At 39.0% G+C, this 14,893-nt stretch overlaps 1 protein-coding gene across 2 annotated transcripts in view; it reads right to left on the reverse strand.

Moving 5' to 3' along the window:
- Positions 1-13,839, reverse strand: part of CMTM5 (CKLF like MARVEL transmembrane domain containing 5) — a 29,974-nt gene extending 16,135 nt beyond the window's left edge. Inside the window, exons 1-4 of one of the 2 annotated variants that reach the window (XM_063457148.1) lie at positions 13,765-13,839; positions 13,405-13,513; positions 10,438-10,590; positions 9,183-9,281 (exon numbers count right to left, since the gene is read on the reverse strand). In XM_063457148.1, the coding sequence (XP_063313218.1) occupies positions 9,183-9,281; positions 10,438-10,590; positions 13,405-13,500 (348 nt within the window). In that variant the 5' untranslated portion in view covers positions 13,501-13,513; positions 13,765-13,839. Of the gene's footprint in view, positions 1-9,182; positions 9,282-10,437; positions 10,591-13,404; positions 13,564-13,764 lie in introns of both variants that reach the window. The other variant, XM_063457147.1, reaches the window with a different exon arrangement.
- Positions 13,840-14,893: the final 1,054 nt, after the last annotated feature.

Raw genomic sequence — 14,893 nt, forward strand, 5'->3', positions numbered from 1 at the left:
GTACGCTCTGTTACAAACTTCTACCCAACATACTCCCCTGAAACACCTGGCGAGATGGGAGGAAGCTACGGGAACAGTGCTCACCGACCCACAATGGGACAAGATCCATATACTGACACATCAGGGCACGTTGAGTTCTAAACACCAAGAACTAAACTACAAACTGCTAACGGGGTGGTATAGAACACCGGAGCGCCTACATCGAATGCTACCAGACATCCCGGACTTATGCTGGAGATGTGAGTCAGAGGTGGGCATGGACCTCCATATTTGGTGGTCCTGTAGACACATCGCCCCATACTGGAAACAAATCCACACACAGATAAAAAATATTGTGGACTCGGACCTCCCTCTCCAACCATTGCATATGCTCCTCCATCACACTGACATGCCCCTCTCGAGGTATAAAAAATCTCTCACAAAACAACTCCTCAATGCGGCTAAATTGCTTATCCCGGTCCGCTGGCGGACCCCGCAAATCCCCACGCTGCAACATTGGATGGAAAAAGTGGAGGAGATCCATGGCATGGAACAGCTCACTGCCTCATTAAGGGGAACAACGGAACGCTATCTTCAGACCTGGACGCCCTGGCTCGAATTCATCTCGGGTAGAACGGCGTAGTCACCAGGCAAATGGAGCCTCTGCATGACTACCACAGGACTCACAAGTGACTAAATGCAGTGACGTGGCAACGATTCCCAGAGGAACCGCGGATACACACTTGCCCGAGGAGACTCCGAGAGGGACGGGATGGGCCGCTACAGGGAGAACGAAGACGAGGAGGTCTCTTTCTACCCCTCCCCCTCCCCCTCCCCCTACTACCCTTACCTCTCTCCCTACCCCCGCTATATTTTTTACTTCTGCTGTTTCTGTTTTTGCTACAATAAGGGTTACTCTGATGCAAAATGTATCCAAGGAAATGGCTTGATTTGACAGCGACTGGTGAGCTTACCAAAATAAATTAAGGACTCCACCTGGCATGATCTGCCCAGACTTAAGTTCATTAGCTTAAAGGACCACTATAGTGTCAGGAAAACAAACCAATTTTCCTGACCCTATATAATCCTTAGGTCCCAGCCACCCTCAGGGCGCCCCTCCCGCTGGGCTGAAGGGGTTAAAACCTCTCCTTCCCCTCCAACATCAGCTCCCGAGTGGAGCCGAATGCGCATGTGCGGGCAGAGCAGCTAGCGCATTAAAAACGCCCATAGGAAAGCATGCTCAATGCTTTCCTGTGGATGCTCTGCGTGCTCAATGCAATTTTCGCATTGAGCATCGGGGAAGCGCCTCTGGCGGCCGTCAGGAAGACAGTCACTAGAGGCTGGATTACCCCTGCAATGTAAACATAGCCGTTTCTCTTAAACTGCTATGTTTACAGCTGTAGGGTTAAAACCTAGGGGAACTGGCACCCAGACCACTTCATTGAGCTGTTGAGGTCTGGGTGACTATAGTGGTCCTTTAAGATAAAGTACCTTTGAAGAACAAAATGAGTCAGATGAAGGATATGCATACCTAGCAGTATGGATCTTTGTATCACAGTAAATGTTAAGGCTGACTCAGTTGTTTGACATGCTGCTATCTGATTTGATACTGATCAGTTATTTTTATGTCTTTATTAGTATGCATATTCTGACATCACAAGAATTGAGCTGACTAATATTCTTCCAGTATGGCCTGTTTAAACACTCTGGACAGTTATCTCTTCGCTCTGTAATGAGTTATTTTACATCTAAAGCACTTAAAGGACCACTATAGGCACCCAGACCACTTCAGCTTAATGAAGTGGTCTGGGTGCCAGGTCCAGCTAGGGTTACCCCTTTTTTCTATAAACATAGCAGTTTCAGAGAAACTGCTATGTTTATAATAGGGTTAATCCAGCCTCTAGTGGCTGTCTCATTGACAGCCGCTAGAGGCGCTTTCGCTCTTCTCACTGTAATTGTCACAGTGAGAAGACGCCAGCGTCCATAGGAAAGCATTAAGAATGCTTTCCTATGGACTGGCTGAATGCGCGCGGCTCCTGCTGCGCATGCGCATTCAGCCGATGACGTCGCTATGGAGGAGGAGAGGAGGAGGAGAGTTCCCCGCCCGGCGCTGAAGAAAGAGGTAAGTTTAACTCCTTCCTCTCCATCCAGCCCGGCGGGAGGGGGATCCTGAGGGTGGGGGCACCCTCAGGGCACTATAGTGCCAGGAAAACGAGGATGTTTTCCTGGAACTATAGTGGTCCTTTAATATGTTTCCTCGAACTGAATCAAAAGATTTTTAGCAAAATGTATTAATCTGGATATAGCTGGTTTTGTACTGGGCTCTTTGAATTCAATAGACCCTAGCCTGGAGATGCCATTCTACTCCTCTCCGTCAATATTTCAAAGACCTTTGACAAGGTTGATCACAGATAACCAAATGGTGAATCATTTTATATTGGTCTTGGTAACGCATTGATACAGGCTCTTTATCAATCTTCTTTGCCTCAAGTATACTAATGCAACACAACTTTTCTGCCCTGTGTCCTGGGGGTAATTTCCTATATCCAATGGTATTTATATGTACAACTCTATACGTACATATAAAATTGCTGCCTAGGAAAATGATAAGGTAACATGACCATATATTTCCATGATAAATATACTTAAAGGGACACTATGGGCATGCTGACCACTTCATTTGAATAAAGCCACTAGAGGCACTTCTTCGATATTAGCAGAGTAAAACTCTGCTATATTAATCACATGGTCTCATAGTCATTTTGATCTCAGGCAGGATGTCAGTGCGGAGACTGGGTCTGAGAAGGATTAAAAGTAAGAAGATTACCTTTTTTACCTACCTACAGGTCTGGACCTGGGACCTAAATGGCCACCAGGGCACTATAGCGTAAGGAATACACATTTGTATTCCAAACGCTATAGTGTTCCCTTAAGTGAATGGAAGTATTTGGCTGTATCTCAAGTTTGAAAATAAACTTTTTAAAAATCTGAAATATTCAGTATTACAATCCAGACCAGTTCTTCCACTTCTTTACAACATATTTTGTAGTTTCACTGTGGTACACCCACCCTTTATTACAAGTAGAAGTAATTTACCCATTGATCCCTCACAGATCTAACAATACAATTACCTATCTTTGAGTAAATCTGAACTGATTACGTGGTCCTTCCTGTAAATCACGTGTTTGGGGAGGATAAGAAATTACAGATTAACATCTGCCACAGAACACATTTCATCTGTAAAAATCCAACTATATTCTCTGGGTATGGGTGTAAACTCAGAAGGGATTAAAAGAAAAAAAAATGTTAAAGTGTGTCTTGAGAGCTTGGGATTTCAAATGCAGTATCAGGTCTGTTTAGATTTTCTTGGGTTGCAGTAAAACAAGGAAATATTTGAGTTGTCAAGTTGAATGCAATCCGGAGGAGAGGAGGGTTTAACCCTTAAGGACCAAATGTTAAATTTGGCTATCATCGCAGTCAGTTTCCAAAATGTCTTATTGCAGCATAGAAAGTCCAGTTTATCTGGCATTTGCAGATCCATGGAGATTTACTTTTGTTTATTGAGTTAGACATTCTGTTAGTATTAGATATTGTAAGTATAAGATCTTAAAAGAACAGGACTTAGGCTGGCATTGGTCCTCAAAGGGCTAAGAAAAGAATGTCAGATTTGAACCCGGTATGTACCTTTATTAAAGAAACACTTTGGAAGTTACCCAAATGGGCGGGTGGGGAGGGAGAAAATCAGATCTTGCTGAGGGAGAGAGATATTTTAGGGTCAGATGGGCCTGCAATAAAGCTAAGGAGTGGGGCAGTTGCATCTGTGGACATTTGAGGATAAGGGTGATTCAAGCAAATACAAAGGGAAATATAAAAAAAAAAATCACAGAGATAAGACAGAGGTATTCATGTAGGGAAACAAAACCATTAAACAAATAAGAAAGATATATGGCAAAAAAGGAGGCGGGGGAGGCGGTGCCACAGGTGAAACAAACCTGATTATAAACTATACAAGCACATATACAAGACACTACATAAGAGAAAATGCATACAAGATAAAAAAACAAACAAAAAGAGTTCGAAAGATAGATATTGAATAATAATCAGGAGTCGGAAAAGTAAGTCCAAAAGAGTTACCTGTATCCTGTATCCATCCTACTAGATTCCTCCATTACATTTAAAACAGTTAAATGACCACTATATTCACCCAGACCACTTCATTCAGATGAAGTCTGGGTTAGTGTCACTGATATTTTTCACCCATAATGTAAAACATTGCTGTTTTAGTGATATTGCAATGCTTTCATTGTGGGATTAAACACACCTCAATGACTTTCTTCCTGACGGTGACTAGAAGGTGTTTCTGCAGTGAGAACCGAGGTTGACTGATAGAAACATTTGATTGGTGGATCACAAGGCCACACATTTGCCACTCTGCGAGAAGTGTTTGATTGGACAAAATGGTCATCAAGCCTGAATAGAGCTACCAAGAAGAGGGTATCTCAGGCCTGTATTGCAGGTAAGTTAAGGATTATTTAAATGGCATTTTTAATGAAAAACTAAGGGCCCTGTAGTCTTAACAGCCTATTAAAGACAATAGAATAACAAAGAAAAATAAAACTACCACAGTGTTTATTTTTTATTTTTGTATTCTTTATTTAGAGCTTGTTCCAGGTTGTCACATTGAGCATTTTAAATAAAAGCATGGCATAGACCACATAAAACAGTGTATTGCTTTGCTAGCCGATGAATAACTGGATCAAGGGCTTTTATGTATATTAATAGTAATATTAAACGGGCTGATTAAATGCTGTGAACTCTGCCTGAATATCAAGGGGATTTTATAGAGGGGTGGGTGGGGTATATGTAATGCAGCAGTCCACACATAAAGTATGGAGAGGGCAAGACCCAGTACAGATGATGCCAAGTTAGTAATGGCTTCCAGGTATTCTCTTAGTCTCTTAGAAAACACTAGGTTAGTAAAGCAAAATAGTAAAACCAATGGAAATATGGTGGTAAAAAATGATGTGGTTACCAGTATTACTACGGGCAGTATAATAATGTTAGTAATAGCGCCCAATATCCCCTGAGCACCACAGGAGGGGGTGGGGGGGGGTCTCTAATGTTCCAGCTTCCCTCCCCAGAAAGAGTTTTGAGTTTATTTTATTTTTTTCCCAATGACATTCCAAGTAACAGGGGCACCGATGGGGTTAAATTGCTGCTGGATGATGAGTGAAAATGATCGGTGAAATTTTATATGCTATGGTGCTGGAGCTCTGCAGAAATATGACTGCTCCGGGTGCTGATCAAGCCACACACCACCACAGTGTTTCTATAATTAAGGTACATAAAGGGTTCAAATCTGACATTCTTTTCTTAGCCCTTCGAGGATCAATACCAGTCTATGTCTTCATAACTGTCCTGTTCTTTTCAGATCTTACACTAACAATATCTAATACTAACAGGATATCCAACTCAATTAACAAAAGTAAGGCTGCATGGAGCTGCCAATGCCAAATAAACTGAACATTACATGCTGGAATAAGACATTTTGGAAACTGACTGCAATGACAGGAAAGTTTAACATTTGTTCCTCAAGGGTTAAACCCTCTCTTCTGGACTGCATCCAATTTGACAACTCAAGCATTTCTTTGTTTTACTGCAACCCAAGAAAATCTAAACAGACCTGATACTACATTTGAAATCCCAAGCTCTCTAGACACACTGTAACTGTCTTTTACTTTTAATCCCTTTCGAGTTCACACCCATAACCGGAGAATATATTTTATTTCTAGAGAAAAAATTTGTTCACTAATGAACTTGTCTTTTGCTATGCTGACAGACACTAAATAAAGACGACTACCTGGTATCATTAGACTTTGTATGTTGGTAAAATGTTAGACTTGTATGGTAAAATGTAGATTTTTCTTGAACACCTTGAGAAGAAAACAGTTTTAGTATTGAAAACAAGATTTCCATGTTTCCAATTAATGTTTCACTTGTTAAAATTCTACAGAATTCTTGTACATATTTTGCACATATCTTTTTCATTCTCTCTTCTCAATGGGAAGCTATTGATAGGCTGAAAGCATCAGCTGGACAAGGGTCATCATGGGCAGTCTGAGCGGTCTGTGGCTAAACAGCCCATACACAGCCAGCTAAGAAACACTGCCTGTTCTGAAACCTTTCGATCATGGTCAGCATTAAGATTTTCAGCAATTTGAGCTGCAGTAGCTCTATTGTGTCATCGGTCCAGATGGACTAGCTTTCACTCCACTTGTGCATCAATGAGCCTTGGGTATTTATGACCCTGATGCTGATTCATCGGTTTTCCTTCTTTGAACCACTTTTTGTAGGTAATAACCACTGCAAACTGGGAAAACCCCACAAGACTTGCCATTTTGGGACGCTCTGACCCGTCATTATTCAGTCAATGTCACTCAGATCGTTTCACTTGTCCATTTTTCCCGTTTCCAACACATGAAATTCAAATGGCACAATGTACTCCTTTAAGTCAACATGAAATGAAGCATCAAAGATAAAGTGTACAAAAGTTGGCAAATATGCTTTTTCGTGAGCCCCTGCGACATAATAATCAATGTTATTAATGTCACCTGTCAGTGGTTTCAATGTTGTGGCTGATCAGTGTATAATGAGTGTGAGAATCAGAGTCTAAGCATCACTTAGCACAAGTTAGATAGGGAAACAGAACACAACCATACAATCAATCTAACCTGAGAACTAAGCAATATTAACCATAGGGTGATATTAGTGGGTCGCCTAGGGTCCAGGAGTTAGATGGATCACAGGAATCTGAAATTATTTGACCCCTTTCACATCCCTATGTAAAAAATAAATATGGATGCCGCTACCCATGTTTTTTGCTCATACCTCTGAGAAACAAATAAGACTATAATTAAAATGAGGGAAGTAATGTAACAAGACAGATTGCCTACAGTACTAAGAACCCTTGGGCTAAGAGTGAGCAATAAAAACAAGCTATGCACACAGTGACCTCAGTCTAGTGAGTCATCAATAGTTACTCCGGAAAAAAAAAAAACAATTTACATACACTATACACAAGATTTAATAACCATAACGAATATAGTTTATTAAATGTAATTAAATCAATAAGTAAAACTGGATTAAACCTAGACAGAGAAGACTGAAAGGTAGGACATCATAAGGAAATGTCATTGGCATAATTACCCCTTTAGATAAGTATTAGAAGGAGATATATTTGTGGAATAGAGTAATTGTTAAGTTAAGCAATGTGATTTAGACATTGGAGAAACAAAAGAAAATCTGGGGGCACAGCCTTTCATAATTATTATGCCCCTTTAGAAAACATTGGTTAAGCTATCTGTATGCCTATAATACATTGTAACTGTGGAGGCTATTTGTAGAATGGAATATAGAATTGTTTAAGCTACCTGACAGACCTGACCTCTTCTCCAAATATATATAAACATGTGATTACTCACAAAAAAATCAATTATTCTGTAAAGAACTTAACACTGATATATTTGCGTTTGTAATTGTTTTACAAGCTATGTGAAGACGATTACCCACTCTTTTGAAATATGGTTGGTTTTTCTCTTATTTTTTAAAAAAAAATTATTTATTTGTTGAAAGGCAACATCTGATATATCCATGACACAGGAGAAATAACAAGCGACACCCTGTGCATATTGCTCCGAATTGTTTCTAGTGTTGTCAAAGGAGCAGAGAACAAGTCATAATATTTGAGATATACAGTATAACCATAAAACGGGGAAAAAAGGAACTAACTACCCCAAAACAAAAGACAGATGCAGAATAACTAAAATATTTTAAAAAAAATCAAATACCCTTTGTGATATGGTCTTAAGGGCAGTCTAGGCCTCCCTCTCCAGCCTTAAATCCTCCCAGGGAGCCCATATCTTACTAAATCTGCTTAAAGAATTATTGACCATATCCATGTCCATTTGAGGGTTGTACTCTACTTTGTGTGGTGCTTCCTGTAAAGCCAAGAGCCAATCTTTTAACCAGCCAGCAGGTAGAGCTATCCTCACTACCAGCTTTAAACTTTTTGGAGTCAGAGGGTACTTCCTCGGTGGGCCTATATAGAAGGAAAGCTCAGGGATCAATATTGAAATGCCAAACAAAATCCATTGGTAGTAATGATTTGATGTAATTCCAAAAAGAATGCACTTTGGGGCACTCCCACCACATATGATCACTTCATACCACATATCCACCAAGATAAATCTGAAGTGGTATTTTTATTCTATATATCTTTGCTGGCATACTAACGTTATGTGGTGTACCATCTCATCATAATTTTAAACATCTATTCCAGTAGGCCTACACAGATGGACACTTTACGGGCATCTTGCCACTCTCTCCCCTCCTGCTCCTTTCCCAGGTCTTTCCCTGTTGTTGCACATAGCAAAGTTCACATTAAGCCTTTGAATTTATACAGATGGCATGGCAGAGTAAAGACACAAGGCCCTTTACTGCCTGATGCCTGCTCACATAGGTTCTCAAAAAAAGTGGTGTTTCCATCTGCTCCTTACTGTACCATGAGTTATCTTCCCAAATCCCGGATTTGCAACGTTTTGCCATCATTCCCATAGGGAATTCTCTAATATGCACTATGGGGGTAATTGGGGAAGTAGAGTGTTCAAATTCAGAATAGCAGAACATGTCCTAAGAAGGACCATATGATATTTAGATAACCGTATGTAAGAATTACCAGTCATCTGAGCATATTAAGGTGTTTTCTCTTCTTTTTTTAAACAGTAAAAAAGTTTAAAACTACATAATTGTGACTTATAAATAATAATTTATAAATAATAATGATCTTTTACCCCTTTCATTATTATTTATATAGTGGCATCATATTCCAAAGTGATTACAACGTTTTTTAAAAATTTGAAGCATACATGACATCTTACATTATGTACTGTAAGCTGCAAAACTCAGAGAACAAGGTAGATAAATAACAGTGTTCGAGGCTGTGAATTGAGGCAGACAATGTCAGCAGTATGACTAAGAAAGAACAGAATGAAGTTCTGAAACACCATGAACAGAAAACAAATGCAACTGAAGAGACATGGAATGAAGGGAATGTCTGCAGTGGAAGATTGCTATTCTATAGCAGAAAGAAGGTATGTAAAGAGATGGAGAACGGAGCAGACACACATTATGAGGATAATACTCACAGCTGCTGTTATTGCTCCTCCAGAACCAGAACTCCGAAATATAGCCACAATGGAGACTACCAACAAAATAGCAGCAGCAGAAACACAGCGCAAAAAATCCTGAAAGAAGAATAAGAGAGTGATTGAGTGGTTACTTAATTCACCCCTAATGTACCCAGTTATGGTAAGCAATCAACCAACAAGAATTCACTCCTCATCGTCCTCTCATGTTCCAAGCATTCCATCCATTTGTGAGCCTTCACTACATAAAAGCAAAGATCACTCACAATTCCTGAAGACCACCTAACTTCACAAACTGTGCAAATGATCAAATAATTTCACACCAATTCATCATAACTATTTACACGAATAATAGACTACATTATTCTTGATTCACTGAAGTCCTAGTAAACTAAAGTAAGTTTTATTCATGTCTTTCAAAACTTTGTGTAGTAACGTGTTAAAAGTGCTGAACGAATTGTCAGACCTGTATCACTTCTTCTGCTGATGGGAAGAACATGAACAATGCAGTCATCAAGTATATGGCATTTATATAATGAATCAAGGCAGTTACTTTAGGATCTCTTTCATTTCCCTTCTACAACATGTAAATTATAGGCAGCAATTTTTATGGATTGCTCAACTGCAAAAAAAATATCAAAACCAAGGGAATTTATATATAGAAAAGACATGTTTTAGACCATTTTATAAGATATTTACAAATGGAAACAGATTAGAGACCACTTTGATACATTTTCTGCTTTGTGTCTTGGTGCCAAAACTGGGAAAGGTTACACAAAGAAGAGAATCAACTGAATGGTCACCTGCTTCACTCAATGCAGAAAACATCTGTTTTCGTACATTCATATATTCAGCATTTACTAATGACCTAGCCAGGTTTAGTAGCGGGTATCTGAATCTGCAATGGAGAATCATATTGAGTGGACCATTGCTGTCAATATGACAGTAACCATTTGCTAGAGGAACAATAATTGACCACTTTCACTGATAAACAGATAGGGCAGAATGTAAATGCAAGTCAAATACTCACTCATCGTTGCGTATGTTATATATCATCAGAAGCAGCACCCCTATCTCAATTTGCAGATAAATTATTAGAAAGACACCTACTACATTTATTGAGCAGGTACTCAATGAAGTAGGCACCATACACTTCCTCACTAAGTACTTGTTCACTGTACAGGGAATCGACTAAGCTACACACATTCAATTCACATGCTCAGTCATCACCTAGTAAAGGTCAGAGGTCACACACCATGCAGGGCCAGTTGAGGGCTGTCAGACGCTTGTTGTATTGACTGGAAATTAAGATGATGAAGATGAGGGTAATGATGAACTCGAAGAGTGGGGCGGCCAAATAGGCAGACAGGGTGGCAGCAAAGCAGACAAATACCACAAAGCACAGAACCTGAGGACAGAGGTATACATTGTAAGGAAGATAAGCAAAATGCACGGAGTATGTTATTTCAATGGACAGCTGTCATTATTTGCCATTAGATAGTTGACAAATTGTGAAATCCAATAAATGAATAGATGTGCCAAAATAACAAATACTTGGAAAAAAAAGTTATATTTACACAGAAAAAAAAAATAAAAAAAATATATATATATTAGAGAAAAGGAACTATACATACACTGATCAGCCACAAAAGCAAAACCACCTGCCTAATATGGTGTAGCTCCCCTATGTGCTACCAACATAGTTCTGATGCGTTGAGGCATGGACACCACAAGATCTCTGAACGTGTCCTGTGGTATCTGGAACAAAAATATAAGCAGCAGATCCTGCAAGTTGGCAAGTGGGGCCTCACTGCATTAGATTTCTTATTCCAGCACATCCCACAGATGCTTAATCGGAATTGGAGGCCAGGGTAGCATCTTACACTCTTTGCCATGTTCCTCAAACCATTCCTGGACACTTTTTTCAGCGTGGCAGGGTGCATTATCCAACACCATTACCATGAAGGGGTGTATGTGGTCTCCAACAATCTATTCGTAGGTGTGATGTGTCAGTAATATGCACATGAATGCCAGGACCCAAAGCTTCCCAGCAAAACATTGCTCAGAGCATAACACTGCCTCTGCTGGCCTGCCTTCTTCCTAAAGTGGATCCTACTCCCATCTGTTCCCCATGTAAATGAAGCACACACCAGGCCATCCATCTGATCTAAAAGAACACAAGATTCAACAGATCAGACAACCTTCTTCCATTGCTCTATGGTCCAGTTTTGATGCTCACATCCTGATTGAAGGCGCTTTCGGTGGTGGACATGGGTCATCATAGGCACTCTAACTGGTTTGTGGCTACACAGCCCGTTATGTAGCAAACTGAAATAAACTGTGTGTTCTAATAACTTTCTATCATGGCTGGCAATATGCTTGTCTGCAATTTGAGCTACACTGGTTCTATTGTGTGATCGGGCCAGATAGGCTAGCCTTTGCTGCCCATGTGCATTAATGAGCCTTGGGTGCCCATAACCTTGATCAGTTCACTGGTTGTCCTTCCTTACACCACTTTTTGTTGGTACTAAACACTGCATACCGGGAACACCCCACCAGATTTGCCCTTATAGAGATGCTATCACCCGGTCGTCTAGCCATCACTATTTGGCTCTTGCCAAAGTCACTCAAATCTTTTGGCTGGCCCATTTTTACTACTTCCAACACATGAAATGCAAGAACTGATGTTCACTTGCTGCCTAATATATCCCAACCCATGACAGGTGCAATTGTAACGATATAATCAATGTTATTCACTTCACCTGTCAGTGTTTTTTTTTTCCATTTCATTATTTTTTTATTATTTTTCGAAAATTTATCACAATAGACAATAAAAGACTTACATTTAAAAATATAATCAAAAGACAGTACAACCATAAATACATTCCGACAGTTCTAGCGCTCTAAGATACCAAATTTTAATTTATTTCCCTTAATTATCACCTTATTTATAAGTTAATTAGTGTCTTCACTACGACTTGAGAGGACCTTACATAGTTATTCACTGTCTATGACAAACAATGTAAACATAAAAACACACAAACATAAAGTTATACTGTGCCGAGATCTATAAATCCTAACAGATGGTGCCCTGCTATAGAGCTGAATATTTTCCGCTTTTCTTTTCCATTTTCTCTTACTTTCTCTCTTTTCTCCTCCTTTTTTTAAATAAAATATACGCTATAAATAGCCATTAGACAGCTTTATATAGAGATGCAAAATATAGAAACATTAAAACCATATGAACATATCAACAGTGTTAGTTACCTGTCGGTGGTTTTAATGTTGTGGCTGATCAATGTATATATATATAATTTAAAAAATAATATATATATATACATTAAACATGCACTATGGAAAAATAATGCTATATCAGGGCTCTGAGACCTAGGGTCTTGTGGCTTCTTGTGATGCCTCAAGAACCACTTGATGGCATTATTTTTTCAAAATACAAGGTTTACTTTTATGTATCCACTATATCCTCTAGAAATCAATATGGTTTTCTAAATCCATTACAACTCAATTTATCCATGGACATAGAAAACACAAGGCAAAGGAACCAAATAAAACCTGGGGGGACAGGCCATAATTATCTCAGCCCAATACAGTATTTATGCAGAAAAAAATTATATATTAGTAGAATGCGATAACCCTCTCTTTTAATATGTTTTGTTTATCCTAACTTTCTTAAACAGTGAAACATAAGATCTGAAGAGTGACACTAGATGCCTTTGTGTGTTTGAGATGATGCCACTAGCTTAAATCATGGTTCCTCAGTCTTTGCCTATGTACCTCTGTGATGTTTCTTGTGATGCTTTCTCTCCATTATTTTGGATGTAGAAAACAGTTCCTACTTTTCCCATATAATATTGACTGGGGTACTTCGCTTACTATAATCAGCTAATAGAGGTCTTTGATGGAAAAAAAAAAAAGGTTGAGAATGCTGTTCTGATATTTCTCCTGCAGAGGACTGGTAAGTTTTGGGAGTGATAAGCTTAGTGTGACCTGAGGACAGAATGAGAGGGGGTGTCTCTTTGTTATTATTAACAAGGGACAATGATTCCAGGCAGACCCCTGGAGGGAAATAATAAAGTTTGTGATGGAAGGATGCTCAAGGCACTCCATGTACAGTAGTTGCAATGTATTGCTGTAGTGCTAACAGTGGGGTAATGGGTGTCTCAAAAAGGGACAGGTAAGTGAGAGATGTTATAATGTTACCTACCAGCTCCATGAGAAGAATTCGTCCTTTCAATGACTTGAGAAACTCATTGTCCAAAATATTGCCACCACAGCTGGTGGGTTCTTCTTGTTCACTCATGCCCTGGCAGGGACTACAAGACGGGGGAGGGAATGGATGGAGAGACTGGTGGGTAACACAAAGCTAGAAATACAAATCATACATTGAAACAGGCTGTGAGTTACTATGCAATACTTTGTGGAAACTTTCTGATGGAGAGAGAGATAGTGGATGAAGCAGAGAGATGTGCAGAGTGTAAAGCAGCATGTGACGAATTTCATGTATTTTGAGTATTGTTACTGTATGAGAATATTATTTGTGGGGAGATAAAATAAAATAATTTACCCGTGTCTGTGTTGATGAAGAGGATGAGCTGAATCTGAAGTTGCAGCTGATCGAGATTGCGTTACAGGAAGAGGGGAGAAGAGGAGGAGGGATGGAGAGAGAGAGAGAGAGAAGGGGGGGAGAAAGGAAAGGGAAAAAGAGACATGAAGAAATAGCAATGGATATGATATACACATATATACTTATATGGATAGGACAGACAGACAGACAAATACATCATTCGTACATGTTTTTGTATGTATGTCCGTACAAATGCTTTGATTTCTTTGTATATTTTTATCTTTATAATGTATTCTGTATGGATGGCTGTGATTGTCTTTCTGTATTTTAATTTATTATTATTTACTACCTTGCAGAGGTTTTTTTTAACAAATCGACCTAATTTGACAATACCATTTCTATCATTTATGGAATTAGAGTTTACAATGATATTAGATGCCCAAATTACAACAATGTTTGACTTGGGATATAGAAAATTGTTTACTTCTAGATGGATTTATAAATGCAATTTGGTAAGAGTTTGTTTATTAGATTAATTTACACGTAAAAAAAAAATAAAAAAAACAATAAATATAATAATAATATCAATGCTCTCTATACATGCCACTAACTAGAATACTATAAGATGCACACCAGGCAGAATGCTCTGCTACACTGAACATCCTCTCCTGCTGTTAATTGAACCTTTAACAAAGAGTGGGGGGATTCATTATAGAGCTAGTGAATTGCAGTGATTTAACATATAGGTAAGAGTCAAAATGAAATAAAAGCTACATTTGGTGTTTTGTATCCCTGTGAAGAACATGGAGGACTATTCAATGTACACTCGGTGAAGTGAAGAGAATTATCAACCTATAGGCTAAATAATCAAGCTATACAAAATAATCTATGTTGGCCTAAAGGATTGACAGCTAACCCATAATTTATAGTTTAGTAAATAAAATAAGTCCTGGGCATTTTCACTATGAAACAAACAAACAAACGCACTTTCTGTATATAGACACCTATTTGTAAAAAAAAATATTTATGTGTACTATAAAGTCATAAGGAGCCAGATATAGGCCCATGGAATTACAATATAAAAACATGGCCCTGCCCTTTCGTCTTCATCCTTACTCAGAGGCAGAAT

This window comes from Pelobates fuscus, chromosome 5 (assembly GCF_036172605.1).
Source record: "Pelobates fuscus isolate aPelFus1 chromosome 5, aPelFus1.pri, whole genome shotgun sequence".
NCBI classification, from domain to species: domain Eukaryota; kingdom Metazoa; phylum Chordata; class Amphibia; order Anura; family Pelobatidae; genus Pelobates; species Pelobates fuscus.